Source organism: Solanum tuberosum, unplaced genomic scaffold (assembly GCF_000226075.1).
Source record: "Solanum tuberosum cultivar DM 1-3 516 R44 unplaced genomic scaffold, SolTub_3.0 scf00671, whole genome shotgun sequence".
Lineage (NCBI taxonomy): Eukaryota > Viridiplantae > Streptophyta > Magnoliopsida > Solanales > Solanaceae > Solanum > Solanum tuberosum.
Window position 1 is genome coordinate 34,750 of NW_006239603.1, and position 16,144 is coordinate 50,893.

Consider the following 16,144-nt stretch of genomic DNA (forward strand, 5'->3'; position numbering starts at 1 on the left):
TTCTAGTTATGTTTCTAGGTTTAAACTGATTAAAATCTCATGATTTAGGGTTTAAACGACGTATCTTAGGGGTTAAACGAAATAGGAAAAGATCAAAAGACCCTTGACTTAATTGTTGTCGGAATGACTGAAGGACGGGACTGACGGGCCGTAGGTCAATCGACGGTCCGTCGATTGGAGTCGTCGGTCGAGTTTGCCCGACAGGGCTTCACTAAAACAAGCATAACTTTTTACTCGGAGGTCGGATTTTAGCAAACTTGGTGGCGTTGGAAAGAGGATTCAATTATCTATCATATCATATGTCATGGGACACATAATTACTTTTTTGCTAAGAGTTATGACCATCTGAAGTTGACTCAATCACAATTTTCATCTAACTGACAGCTGACCCTCACTTACGGTCAGACCTATGAACCGTGCATCGAATGACGGTCCGTGCTGGTCAACCGTCAATTGGGACTGAAGCTGGGCTTTAGGGGCATCAATCCACGGACACGAACCATGGTCCGTGACCTGACCTACGGACCGTAGGTCCGGCCGTGGGTCAACACTTTGCCGAATTTCTGGCTGAGTTTTGGGGGAGTTTGCTGACACGAACCACGGACCTGTAGGACGGACCGTGGGTCCTCCTACGGTCCGTGGATGGTGCCCGTGAGTGCCACCTGCAACACCAGAAATCTGTAATTTGGTCTATTTTCGGATACGGGGTGTTACATATTACATCATTAAGAAAAATCTCTTCTTTTGATTTGTCATAATATTTAATCAAATTTGGCAACAACGTTATCTCCTTTTATGTATTGCCTACCTAGTTTTAAAAAAATTGGTAGAAAAACACCTATCATTTTTTTCCTAGCAAAAGCACTGATGATATATATATATTAGAAAAACACTTATAAAAGTTGAGTAAACTTTTAAGATATTAACTCCATATTAAAATTACAATTTGTATTTTTTATGTGTAAATGTAAATGATTAATTCGATCTTATTATAATTTACCGTCTTTTCGATTTTAAAAGTCGATGGTCTATCTTTATTAAATTGAACATTAACGTTTTGTGAGTAATCAATTTATTAAGATAACAATTACTTACCCTCAAATAATTCAAGTGAGAAAATAACAAACATGACGACAAAATTGTTCTTCTCCTAGAGTTATAAAACCATAAAAAAATATTGTCTCGCAATATTTACCTTGACTCAATTACATGAAATAGAAAATCTCATAATAATTCAACGGTATAATTGAAAAAAAAAACATTCCGAAGAGTTTTAATCCAAACACAAGATGAAGTGGAAGCAATGAACCAAACACTTGATAAAAAAAAAAAACCCTGCATTACTGATTCCTGCACTACTAAATCCTGCATTGCTAATTCCTGCGTTACTAATCCTTGTGTACTGAACAACCCCTTGAGAATTGACCTTTAACACCTCTACAGAATTAAAAATCACCCCCCCCCCATCCAAGACTATACCCATACAAAAAATTGTTCTAATCTTAGCTTAGAATCATCATATATATATATAACAGAATTCTAGGCCCGGCTATATGGTGCCACCACAAACCAGAATTCCCTTTTAATTTATTTATTTTCAAAACTAGCCTTCCCCTTTCATGAAAAGTTGTACTTTTATGAACAATTGCGACTTTTATGAAAAATTGTGAGTTTTATGAAAGGTTGTGACCTTTTCGAAGGGTTGCAACTTTTTCAAATAGTTGTGACATTTCCGATAAGGCACAATAAACATATGTTCACACTACCCATTGTTGTCTATAAATAGAGAAATTTTCTCTCATTTTAAAACAACGAAAATTTTGAACTTTTTTTCTTCTCCTTCTCCTTCTCCTTCTCCTCTTTCTTCTTCTTCTTCTTCTTCTTCTTCTTCTTCTTCTTCTTCTTCTTCTTCTTCTTCTTCTTCTCCTCCTCCTTCTTCTTCTTCTTCTCCTTCTCCTGCTTCTGCTTCTCCTCCTCCTCCTTCTTCTTCTTCTTCTCCTTCTCCTGCTTCTGCTTCTCCTCCTCCTCCTTCTTCTTCTTCTTCTCCTTCTCCTGCTTCTGCTTCTCCTCCTCCTCCTTCTTCTTCTTCTTCTCCTTCTCCTGCTTCTGCTTCTCCTCCTCCTCCTTCTTCTTCTTCTTCTCCTTCTCCTGCTTCTGCTTCTCCTCCTCCTCCTTCTTCTTCACAGTTCTTCTTCTTCTTCACAATTAAATATTCGTGTACTTTGGTCCTGTTGAGTGGCTCACTGACACCATTGTTTTTGTATCAATACACTAGTGACTCGTTTAATCTCGAGAGAATCTATTCCTTTAAACATCGGGTACTAGAGGAGAATAATTTCCATAAGGGGACATTGTACATTTAGTGAGATCGATTTTTTCCTTCCTGTTTCATTCTATTGTTACAGATCCTGATTTGTTTTTTTACAGTCATTAATTTATGCTTATGTTATTAAGGATAAATGATAAAATGTTATTATTTTCATTTTCCTTTACATTGTTAATGTTTGTTACTACGTAATCTTGTATGTAAGATAATATTGTGTTTTAGTTTTAATGACTGATAGGTTTTAAGTATTGTTTTATGAATTCCGTAATATTAAATTTCCGTGCGAGACGCTAGTTTACCAATATTACAATAACTTATTATAAATGATACCAATTAAATAATTAAAAAAAAAAGGATAGATGTCCAATAGTGGCACAATTTATTTTCAGGAGTGTGTTAGATCCATTACCCAAACCACATCCAAAATTTGATCCATACCCGACCCATCCAACCTATCAAATATAATGTAAAACAAATTCTCTCTTTCGAAATACGGGGAAGAGTAGATAAATTAGGGTTTAATCTTGGGTGCTTTAACCTCCCTTTTCTTCGAGTATATATGGATTCTCCTCAACCAGGTATTCAATTTTCTCTAAATTTATGTATTTTCTGTTTTAAGAAGGAATAACGCTGCTTTATTTATCATTTCTTGGCTGATTCCTGTGATTTTTGTGCTATACGAAATTGGGTTTTCATCTTTCTACTAAATATGGGTATTATTGGGATCTACAGGCATGGAATCTGAAAAGCAGATTAATGATGAAGAAGTTAAGAGTGTAATTGAAGTAATGGCAGCTAGTGGGAAGTACTGGTATACTATTAGTTTGCCCTACAACTTTATTTATTTCCAAGTGGCTAGTTTAAATTTGCAATTTGAGTTAGTCCCATTTTTTCACATTGCTTAACTGATGTGGAAATGGTAAACACAATAAATTTTTGTCACAGACAATAATCTTGCTACTGTTGTTGTTTTATGTAAACTCTTTTACCTGCATCTGAATGGAAGAAGTTATTAGTGTTTGCTGCATCCTAAAGTGGGTGTTTAATGGGGATGAGCAAAGTACATTTAGTTGATCTGACAGACAAACCTTGTTTCATTGGCCTGCTAAAATTATGGCTACCTCTAGTTAGTTTATTCTAAGCCAAGCTCCATATGTTTGAGTTTTTATGGATCTGTGAGCCCAAGCAAGCTCTGTGCAAGTGCACACAAGCTCACCAGGATATTACTTTTATAAAAAGGAAAGCAAGCTCAGTGCAAGTTTAGCTAGAATATAGAAAGGACAGTCCGGTGCACAAAGCATCATGCATTCACGTAGGGTCTAAGGAAGGGCCGTACTGCAAGGGGTGTGATGTAGATCTAAGTTGCACAGACTCTTCATTTTTTGTTGCTGCACTCGTGTCGGGTGTGATTGTGGGATTCGGTCAACTCACATCAAATACTTTGATCACAGTCCATAGACACATTTGGGGGAAATTGAGTTATTCCTCAAAATAAAAGATAAAATATATTTAAGACATGGGAAATGACATACCTTCGAGTATTGTACTCCTTTTGTCTCCTTTTTAGTTTTTCGTCTTTGTCAATATTCCTTGCTTCATGTTTCAGGCCAAACAGAGAGAAACTAAGAATTCTAGCAGTTCTGACTTCTGGTAGACAGTAGCAATGATTTTCTCTTTCTTATTAGAGGGGAAGAACCATAGAGCATGAAAGAAGAAGTTGGGGTCTTGGGGAAGACAACCTCAGAAGATCTTTCAAAATTTAGAATATCTCTATAGCTATATTTTATAATTTTGAATTTTAGCCGAATCCTAGCATCTAGATCCATACTCCTGAACCTTAAATTTAGATTTTGCTAAATCTGATTCTCGGATTCGCACCCATGTCGGATACCTGCACCGGAGTCTGAGCAACTTAGATATAGATAGCGTACCCTAATGAAAGCATTAGTGGCTGCTTCCCTAGCTCGAACCTGTGACCATATTGCTCCAACTTTTTCATTGCCCAAGTTTAGCTAGAATATCTTGGAGATAAAAAGAATATAGTGATACTATTGCTATAAGATTGATATTCGTATTTCATGTATGAGTATTGTTATATTCCTTTCTAAGTACTTTTTCATTGAAGTTTTTTCGTGACTGACATTATCTTGTTCTACTTTACAACTTTGCCTTGCTTGTTTACTAGCTCAACAAAGTTGGACAGAACTTACTGAGAAATTTGACCATATAGGTCAAAAGAACGTCAAAGGTTTTTATTGTCAAGGAAGAACGTTAGATTCTTTAACCCGGGACTAAAAACATTATACTAGAGTATATAGTTGGTTGGATAGGATAGTTCTTTTAGCTATCTAAAGTTTATTATAATATTGTACAAGTTGGCTGCAAGTTGTTAAGCTGGTTGTTGTACTTGAGTACTTCAAAGAGCAAAGACTAGTTAAGTTCTTGAGTTTGGTCTCTAATCAAACTAGTCTTATAACTTGGATGTGCTCAAGCTGAATCTAAGCCATTAGACCATTTCCAACCCTTCTTTATTTTACTTTGTATTTTCTATATTTGGAGAGTAAAATAGAGAATGGGTTCTCCAACCACTCTCTATTCTCTAATTATAGAGAGTTGAATTTGAAGAACTACTATTCATACTCTCTATTTTACTTTTTGATTATCATATTATTATTTCTATTATATAATATTTCTAATTAACATATTATAAATCATATAAGACCATTAACTAAATCTGTAATGTTCGTAATTCTTTTTTAATGTAATAAACATTTTAAAAAATATATTATTTAATAAATACTACTTTCATCCCGAATTAATAATATTTCAAACATTTTTTTCAATTTTCTTCACTTTAAGTGATATAATTTAAAATTATTATTCTTTTTCACTATGAAGAATGCACAAAATTTAAAAGATAAGATGAAAATTTTAATTTAACAATACAATACATAACATAATAATGTAAATACAAGATAATAATACAATACATAACATAATAATTTTAAAAATCACAACAATAATTTAGTAATCCGGTAGGTCATTTCCAGATTCACCAATATTCAGAAAAAACTAGTGTATGATCCAGAAAATTGTTGTAGTTGTGATTGCGGCTTTGGTTGTTGATTTTTTTTTCCAACTATTCGTAGTTGTTCTTGTCGCATGTATTCTCGAACAGTTGGATCACTAATAGCTTCTAAACTTGTCCTTAAAATTTTATTTTCTTCTCTAAATTCCTTGAGTTTGATATATCTATCTTGCCTTTTGTCGTCTTGTTGTTTGGATGTAGTTGACTCTGACAACATCTCACCAAGTCGTTTATTTTCTGCTTCGAAAACTTTCACAACTGATGAAAGACCTTCATCTTTTGTTAACTTCATTTTTGATTTCTTCACCCCAATAGGTCGTTCTAATGAAGTGTAATCACCTGCAAAATCCTCATTTAAATTAAGTGAAAATGATGATAAGTTAGGAGAAGATACTATAGGATTTTGCAGGTGATTACACTTCATTAGGTGATTCAAGATAGGAGCCTCAGACTCTGATGATTGCAAAGAAGAGCCTTGTCCTTGAACTTTTTTCTTTTCGGTATCGATATCCTTGAACTTTTCAAAATCTTTCATCAGATTCCATACATGATCAAACTTAAAACCCTTTTTATAAGTTGGTACTTGCATAAGTAGCGGTTTTGCTTTGATGAATCTGTAAAAAAGGAACCAAAGTTGTATAATAAGTAAATATATATATAAATATATTATTAGTAGTTACAAAATAAGCACTCATAATATCTATATCCGAAGCACCATTGGTATGCAAATTTTCAGTTTGTCTAATACATCCACTTAATTTTCTTACTGCCCTCTCAATTAGGGCTATTCGACACTGCACAGATTTTTTGTTGCGATACATCCATGATTCTTTCTTTGAATTATTACAGTTTTCTTCAACCCAACCCCAAAGTTGATCATAGGATTGGAATACGCCAGTGATTGGGTCTTGAGAGATGTCTACATAAATTTGACATAATAGTCTATCCTCATTGACAGAGTATCCACAAGACCGAGACATTTTTTCAATTAATTTGACGAAACATGAATACATTATTTTGCTTATGTGACAAGAATTGAATTCAAAATATATTATATATAGATATTAAAAGGATAGAATGTAATTTTGATTTTTACCATTGGATGGATTTCTCCATATTTTTAATCGTAGGATGAGATTCTCATCTTTATCTCAAAATTACTTTTAGATAAATAAAATTATATGTAGATATTAATAGGAGAAAATGTAATCTTGATTTTTACCATTGGATGGATTTCACCTTATTATTAACCGTAGGATGAGATTCTCATCTTTATCTCAAATTTGATATTCTATCCTATTAATATCTACATATAATTTTATTTATCTAAAAATAAATTTGATATAAAGATGAGAATCTCATCCTACGGTTAATAATAAGGTGAAATCTATTCAATGGTAAAAATCAAGATTACATTCTATCCTATTAATATCTACATATAATTTTATTTATCTAAAAAAACAAATTCTAACGAAGATGATGATGAAGAAAAAAATTCATCATTATTATTAGATGAATCTCTAGGACATAAATTCATTTTCAAAGAAAAATAAAAAAATTTGAATTTGTTTTGAAATTAAATGAAAGTGCGGACTTCAATTCCAACGGTGTGGCTGGGCAATATGCAGGTTGTAGTGGATCACCAACAATTATTCTTGAAGTTGTTGATGATTATGACCTTTTGATATGGCATGCATATTTTGGTTTGCCTGGCACAAATAATGATATTAATGTTTTAGAGTCATCACATTTATTTTTCAAAATCTTCTAGCGGTATTGCGCCTCTCGCCCTTTATGTTATTCAAGGAAAAGAATACAACATGGGTTATGATTTAGCTGATGGTATATATCCTAAATGGTCTACAATTGTCCAAACTATTTGTGATCCACGTTCCCAAAAGAAGAAATATTTTGCGATGAAACAAAAATCGTGCCGAAAAGATGTTGAACGTGCATTTGGAGTTATGCAATCACGTTTTGCAATTATTGCAGGACTGCCATGTTTTTGGAGAAACGAAGTGCTACATAATATAATGACTAACATGTATTATACTGCACAACATGATAATCGAGGATGAATGTGATCTTAATGCACTAATTCAAGATAGTGTAGAGGATCCAATTGCAAAATAGAGAACTTTATATTTGGAGTGTAAAATAGAGAATAGGGTTGGAGATGCCTTAAATATGAGCAGAACTGCATCAAACATTAATTACTAACATAACGAGTCAACTGGGTTAGCAACATCCAAAAATTTGTCTTGGCTCAGCTTGGCCTGGTGAGGTTTCATGTTTATCAGCTGTTGTATGCTCCATTAGAGAGTTCAATTGGAAGGCTTAATGACATTATTGTTGTAGCCCTGTAGGTGCTCAGAGAATAGTACACAAGATACCATGTCTCTTTTTGTTCTCTTATCTTGTCTCTACTTATATATATATATATCTTGGAAATATTTTGCAACCTTCTTTGGTAGTATATTCCACTTGATCTATTGGTGTTGTCCGAATAATAAGTTTCTTAAGCTTGACAAATCCAACTTTGTAACCAAATGGAACATGTACCAGGAAACGGCCATGGTGCATGATGAGTGATCTTGACCAACCCCCACTTATCATGTTCAGTTCACCATCCAAGGAGTGTTATTAATTTGTTTGTTCAGTCTTCACTACTATCGACTTATTTGCCCCTGCTTAATGATAATTTGTTTGTTCTTCCCCACTCCCCCGCTTTCAAGGAGCACCTTTGAGGGTTTCTTTTCTCAGCCCAGTTTAAGAGAAACTATACCTAGGTCAGAAGAGAGAATTTAATTTGTAGATTCAATTTTAAATTCTATTTCTTAGTATACAAAATTTGAACTTTTTGAAGTGTGAGAAAAGCTGTTCCATGTGAGACTGTCTTTTCTTGTTTTTAGCTAGGGAAGTAGATATAGAGAATCTTAAATTCTACACAATAATCTTGTTCAAGAAGAAGAAAAGAGTTGTATTCTGATCCAAAAGAAAAAGAAAAGAACGAAAAAGAGTTGTCTCTGTTGTATTCTTGTTTATTGCATTATGGTTTTGGAAGTTTTGTGTCATGAACAATTTATCTTGTGTATGTTTGGCTCAGGCATGACTGGGACAAACTCAAGGGCATGCTGTCATTCCATCTTAAGCAGGTATGGGGAGGTATGCCAAGTTGTCAGTGTATGACAACTTTTAGAGTCGTCTTCCAATTTATGCTGTTTTAATATTTCTGTATTGTGTATATGATCTTTTAACCACTCTTAAATGCTTTATTGAAGGTCCTGTCAGATTATCCCGAGGCAAAAATGACTATTGAACAGCAACAATCTTGTTTAGGAGAGAGCTTACCTGAGTTGGCTAAAAGGTTGGATGATGGTATTCCCGCAGTCATTTGCCTTACCTATTCCTGTCGTTCTCCTTTGACATGGGGGACAATTAGCTTTATTTGTCTGTAACAATTCTATAAGAAAATCTGCTGATAAAATATATTTTTTTCTTTCTAGAACACATTCCTGTATTTTCCGGTTTTGTGTGCTTACTGGAGGCAAAAAAAAGTCACATGCCATAGAAGTATATGGCTCTCCTAAAATTGATTGGTAGGTAACGTTACCAATCCATGTGTTGGTGGGAGATGGCAGGTACCCGGTGGAAAAGTCAACGTTCGTGCTAGCTGATTGGAACAACAGTGTTATTATTATCCAAAAATAATAGAAGATGATACATAATGTTTCATATTTCTAGAACATATTTCTGTATTGTCCTGTTTTTGTGTGCTTACTGGAGGCAAAAAAATAAATTCACATGCCATAGAAGTATACATGTGTTAGGATGCTAGATTTTTTTTGGTGTTTAGCTTGGGGTGCCATGGAAGTACAAGGTTCTCCTAAAATTGATTGTTCTGTTTGTGTGGGGCAGATGTATAACATGTGTTCGGATGTCAGTTTTTTTTTGGGTGTTTAGCTTGGGGTCTCACTACTTGTTAGCATGTTCAATGTTGATGTTTTAAGATGCATTCTCTTAGGCAGTAGGGAGGAAATGCGATGTAAAAAAAAGGTTGAATGGAGGAAAAAGGAAGAAATGAAGTAGGAGTAAATAATGCTCTTCTTGGTTAGGTTGCTGTGAAATGGTCAAATAAATGCATTTGCATATTGGTACTGCATATGTGTACTGATGGTCAACATATTATCCAAAATGTCTTTTTATGTCCATTTTCAATATTTGCTTAATGACAGTCTTATTATTATTTTTTATTGGATAAAGGTAACCACTAGTATTAACAGTAAAACTCAGCTACAAAAAGAGCTGTTTGTGATCTTTACATACAAAAGTATAAGGGGGATCCTGGACATAACAAAAAACTTACACATTCCTTCTAAATCTACTAGTTTACCTAATCCCCCCATGTTCTGTTTATATTCTCACACAAAAAATAAGGGACTAAGACAATCCATTCTAATTTTCTGAATGGAATTGCTTGTCTTCAGAGTATCTTGAACTCCTTCCCTTCCATATTATTCACCATACACAAGCTGGGATGATCTGCCACCAATCTTCTTCACCTCTTCTCCTCCCAACACTCTTCTAGCAGTTAAAATTTCCTATAGTAGAACTAGGCATGGTCCAGTTAATGCCAGACAAAAGAACATGTGCCACAAATTTGTAGTTGTCTTGCAGTGCAGGAAAAGATGTTCATTGCTTTCACCATCTTGACCACATAATGGACATTTTGAATAAATTTGAAGTCCTCTTTGTAATTTCTCCTGGGTCAAGTAAGCTTTCCTTGCCACTTATCAGACAAAGCAAGAAACCTTGAAAGGAATTTTGACTCTCCACAAGTGACAAGGACCGTCCCACAAACCTCTGGCTGCTGCCATCTCCTCCCAACGCTCAGTTTTGTCCATTTAGTGTGAGGGACATATACCCTTGTGAGACGCCAATTGAAGTCGCTGGAATTTCCACCTGCTCTCCTTTGTCTTCTTCCATGGCAGAAGTTGCCGGATTTTCCTCCCAGATCTGGATGGTGAAGAGGACACCTCCACTTTCCTCCCCTCTTATCCTGGCCCATTTCAAGTGATTCCGAAGTTGCGTCTCTTCCTCCGTATCCAACTAACCTCCACAGTTGTCTCCGATAGCTTTGAAGGCCTTTTGAGGCCAGGATTGCTAAGGTAATCCAACTAGTCTGGTCCATACTGAACTGGGTAATTCACTGTGGTTGATAGCTCCTATCAATGGTGACCACCATTGCAGCCGGATGAGGAAATTCTTCCAACACCATTCACCCTTCATAATCTGTTCTGCAGTGGATCTAAAAGCAAATTCAAAGATAAATTTGTCATCTCCCATTTTGTAGATATTCATACCATGTGCTTGCTTCCAAATAGAATTAGTCCAACGTATGACCGCTTATAAGGTGGGTGTCTTTGAGGTGTTCAAAGGAAAAGCTCCCACTAGGCATATTCCACTTTCTGCATTCCAGGAGCGGGTTATGGTTTGTCACGTAGTTTCAAATAAACAAGAAAAAGTTCCCATTTAGTGTTGTTACTCTCTTCTGTGGTAGCAGTTAAGCTAATTTATCTGCTTCACTTTCACAATTTCAAGAGTTTTCATTTGCCTCAACCTACTACTGGAAAACTACTCACCTGAAAATAATGTAGCACATTGTATCATGTGAAAAGTAACTCCTGATATGTTACTTCATTTACCTGTCAAATAAAATGTTATTATTCCAAATCAGCTTTATAACTCGGAAGTTGAACTAAAGTCTGAAGGTATACTTTGTGGGTGCTTCAATGGTGTTTTCTCCGGGTTCACTTTGTAACCGAACTTCTAACATAAATTACCATTTCACATGTTGTTTGATTTTCTCCTGATGCAGTTGAGATAAGCTCTTGTCTTCTGGTTCATTACTCTGATTTTGATCTTCCCCACATTACCTTGATTTTGCAGCTCTCAACAGCTTTGCTGAAGGCCCTCCATTTACGTTGCAAAGACTTTGTGAGGTGACAATCTTTTTTAATCTCAATTTCACATTGTTGGATATGCTAGTGCTTAATTCTACATGATTTTCCTTTAAATTTGAAGCTGTGTTTCTCTATTTCATGGAAAAAATTGTGTTTTTCTAGTATAGGAGTAGTCTTATAGCAGCTTAGTGGGAGTATGCTCAATATGAGGTGTTATTTTTAAGGGTCGTTTGGTAGAATGTATTAACAAAAATAATGCTTGCATTAACTTTGTGTATTAGTAGTACCTTGTTAATTACCTTTTTTCGTGCCATGTATAACTAATACACTCTATTGTGTAGTGGAGAGTGTATTCTTAATACCATGGATTTCTAGGTATTAGTAATGCAAAGGTATTTAATGCATGCATTAGCACTTTAAAGACACAAATACCCCTCAAAAGCACTTTAACATTTTTTTCACCATAATAGTGGAGGATATTTTTATAAATAAATACTTTTGTACAATACAAGCTATTTTTAATACGCCAAACCAAATAATGCATAAGAAATAATTTAGGTACAACTAATGCAAGCATAACTAATACAAGCATTACTAATGCAAGTATTGCTAACACTCTATTTAACATTTATTTTTATACACTCTACCAAACGACCCCTTAGTGTATTAAGTATGTTCTATTCACTGTACAATGATTCTCTTCATGCTGATGTCTGATTTCTGGTTTTCAATTAAACATTTGATATATTGTTTTTTCGTTGTCTCTAATCTTTTTGAGTAATATTGAGCAGATTTTGTTGGATGCGCGGAACATTTATTCCAAGCTGACAAAGCTTGCGTTGGCTCTAGAAAAGGTTTGATTCCGATGTGGGGCCTTATTGTGCTTATAAAGTTTCACGTTGTTTAATCTCATTGATGTAGCATCTCAACACTTTTTAACGTCCAAATCTTGAATGACAACTTTCTGAAGGAAACTCTGTAGTAGCAAGTAGCGTAAGAGTACATTACTGCTTAGTTGTCAATTGTTGGGAACTTAATTGTTAAAAACAGGGCTTCTAATAGTTTCTGAAGATCGATTGGATATGGTCTTATTTTGTAATTACTAGTTGTGGAGTATTAAGTGATGCTTTTATCTGTCTGCAGAATTTGTTAGTTACATCAACATTGACTATCTCCAGCGATCCATATACCATACAAAATGCTATAACAGAAGCAGGGACAGAAACAGAAACAGAAACGAAGGGTTCACCAGTTGAATCTAATGGAGTTGAACCTATAACGAGTGCAGGTGATGCAGATGAAGTAATGGCTGAGGTAGAAGAGGCTGAAGTTGAGGATGTTATGACAGTTGACATGGACACTATTGAAGCAATAGTTAGATCATCTGAAGCAGCAGATACTACACCTACCAGTGATTCATAATGCACTCTCTTATTATTTTCATGTCAAATACAGGATATGCAACAAGGTAGGTCATAGTTCAGTTTAATTCTGAAAATGTAGCAGTATAATTAAATGTGTGGGAGGTTAAAACATAGTCGGTTTTAACTATAATTATTGTCTTAATGGAATATATTGTTGCCTGTTTTCCCCCCTATAATCATAATTTTATACTCTATCCACCACATTTAGTCACTTGTAACCATACCTCCTGTTGGAGATACCTTATTTATTCTATTAGACATTGTAATAATGACTAATGACCTACAAGGCGGGGAGTTGAACGTAAGATTATGTTTAGACATAATCACACAAGATACTTATTAATGAGGTGTTACACACACAAAAAAAAATTATAGTTTAAAATTTACATTACAACATTTAGCCTCAAGCACAATTCCTCATACAATAATATAAATCCGGTATACAATAATATACAAAACTTTCATATATATTTTTTTTAACAAAAATACTTATAAACTTGATCTTATACACTAATATTATAATAATATATGGAAGTTGGGTTAGCTAGTTAGCTTATTAATTTAGCTTACATACACTTTTTTGAAGCACTCTTTCTCTTATTTAACTTGATTTAACAAACTTGAAATTCTTGGTCCATCAAATTGGCTTGAAACATTAACCGTTACCTTGCTTTCTTCATGACTTTATTTTGACGTTGTATAATATATACTAATGGATGGAATTAATTAATTACAATAATTATATTAATGGATAGACATCGAATAAACAAGTGTTTTGTGATATAATTATATAATTTTGATGAGAATAAAGTTTAAATCACTTGTTCCAATAAAATAGAGAAACACCATGATAACATATTCCAATTATTACTCAAATCAGCCAAACATTGGATTTAGATCGGTCAAAACAAGTTATCATGCTTCAATAAGTGTGATATAGGAGGGAAAATATTTGTTTTTGGTTGAATTTGAATTCGGTCAAAATGAGGCAATTTAATAAACGCAAAAGGGTTAAAAGTATGTTTGGATTGATTGAAAAGATTTAAATATATCATACATTCACCTATCTTCAGTCCACCTTTTGGGCTATACCATTGCTAGCAAACCTTGTTGCTCATTTGTAATCACAATTTCTTTTGAGACGCAACTAATAAACAACGTTAGACAATTGGTGTGAGTTTTATGAATTCCTAGCTACTATCCATTCTAATTTGGAATTCTCTAAGAGTAAAGGTTCTCTTCCAACACATCAATCTCTACCAGAAATAAGAACATCAATCATGTTTTATGAATTCCTACTAATCTTGCACGTTATGGTCTTTATAACAACACTTTACTATAGAAGCCAAAGTATTGGGACAAACAAGGCTGCTATAGAGACATTTGACTGACTATAGTATTAAAAAGTTACTCTATCGCCTATCGATGCACAAACGTTAAATAAACAGTAAATCATTAAACGATTAGTAGATAGGAACACATAAATATAAACTAAGACCTTGTTGCTCTCATTATCCTCCTAATGTTGGTTTTAAACTAAACACGTACGGATGATTCTTCCACAGGTAAAATTGTCATACGAACAGAAATATATATGAAAACAGGTTAGCACAATTCTTGAAATATTAATAATCAGAACATCGACATTAATATATATATATATATATATATGGGCAAAATTACAATTTCTTTTCAACTGAATAGTCCATTTAATGAACTATATAAATGTGTATTATATATCTTGTAAAACTGATGAATGCTGCAACCAATCATCAGGAATATCAACAGGGATGTCCTCGAATGTTCTATACATATCTTCCTCACTTCTAATATCATCAACTCCGTGGCCTTCTTCTACTTCCAACGTTGTCTCTTTCTTCTCCATTGTAGAAACATCATATTCGGAAGTTGTTGCCTCACAAACCCTAACTTCATCTTCCGTTGTGGAGTAGTCGTTATTATGATTAGGTTCAAGCAACAACATAGGATCAATAACCCCCGCAACATCTCCATCTTCTTCATCCATAACATGATCCACGTTCTTCTCTTTATCCATCGTTATCTTCTTCTTGATTCGACACACTACAAAATCTTCTTTAACAATATGATTGTTTCCTTAAAGAACTATCCGCAACACGATATTCTATCATCAACCAAGTTTATTTTGGCCACACTCACTTGTTTCAAACTTGAAATTTTTCTTAAACCCTACCACAAGACCCATATGATTTCTCTTTATAAGATCTTCTCCGGTTTGCCCTTTCCACGTCCCTTTAGCACAAGTTCGACAAAACCTTTTATCTTTAATCTTCCTCTTCTTCAAAGGAGTAATAAAGTAACGAAACTTCTCTTCAGAATTAGCTCCAAATATCTCCCATGGTGATTGATCTCCATATATATCCACAAACTGGATAGGACATTGTTGATTCAATGATAATTCGCCTTTGAAAAACCTCTTAAGATAGTTGATTAGCTCCGTATCAGTAGGATGAAAACGTATTCCCATTTGCTTCGACATTGATTCTTGATCCAGAATTAACCTAGCTATACTAATTATGTGAATTATGATGTCTAAACAAAGATAGTTATCTATTTATACACATCTTATTACCCTAATGGAAAAAACTCAAATTACTTAACAAACTCAAGTTACTTTATTTCCTAAATTACTACTATAACCGTAATTGAACTAACTAAAGTTACTTAATTACTACTTTTCAAGTTACTTTATTTCCTTATTTTCAAGCGCAAGTGGTTACGATAATTTGTACGAAAATTTCCTAAAGTGAAAGTTTAGTTTTCTTTTGGGGACGCAAGTGGTTACGAAAATTTATACGAAAATTTCCTAAAGTGAAAGTTTAGTTTTCTTTTGGGGGTATTTCTGGTAGAACAACCGACAAATCCATTCAAGTCTTTTAAAGACACATGGCAATTTGACCTTTTTTCTATTTTTTTTTTAAAATATCGTGTTTTATTTTTGATTATTTTCACATTAAAATGCAGGCAACATGTCTTTATTATAGTAGTTGACTGTGAGTAAAGGTAGAAATTTATTATTTTACAAAATTAAAATAAAATTAATATTAATTGTTCTGGGAAGTGAATAATACTCTCACGTCTCATATTAGATGGACATTTTTTTTATTTTATACCGTAACTAAAAAATCATTAATAGATTTATTAATTTTACCTTTTTTCCTTTGTTCATATTAGTTACCCTCCTGGAAAAAAAATTGGATCTTCAAAAATTTGTTTAAACTCATATTAATTGTAGGGTTAAAATAGAAAAAAATAATTAATTATATCTTGATATAGTAAGTGATCAAGTAATATATGACAAATA

General features: G+C 33.8%; 2 protein-coding genes across 2 annotated transcripts; one reads left to right on the forward strand and one right to left on the reverse strand.

Moving 5' to 3' along the window:
• The first annotated feature begins 2,793 nt into the window (after nt 1-2,793).
• LOC102594659 (serine/threonine-protein phosphatase 4 regulatory subunit 2) lies at nt 2,794-12,974 on the forward strand. The gene is made up of 7 exons (XM_006366830.2): nt 2,794-2,904; nt 3,059-3,137; nt 8,521-8,569; nt 8,696-8,792; nt 11,364-11,416; nt 12,169-12,231; nt 12,521-12,974. The coding sequence occupies exons 1-7, from the start codon at nt 2,886-2,888 to the stop codon at nt 12,797-12,799; spliced, it is 639 nt and encodes a 212-aa protein (XP_006366892.1). The 5' UTR covers nt 2,794-2,885; the 3' UTR covers nt 12,800-12,974.
• Nucleotides 12,975-14,950: 1,976 nt separating this feature from the next.
• On the reverse strand, nt 14,951-15,319 carry LOC107058882 (NAC transcription factor 29-like). The gene has a single exon (XM_015305114.1). It carries the CDS (start codon nt 15,317-15,319, stop codon nt 14,951-14,953), a length of 369 nt encoding a protein of 122 aa, XP_015160600.1.
• Between the last annotated feature and the right edge of the window lie 825 nt (nt 15,320-16,144).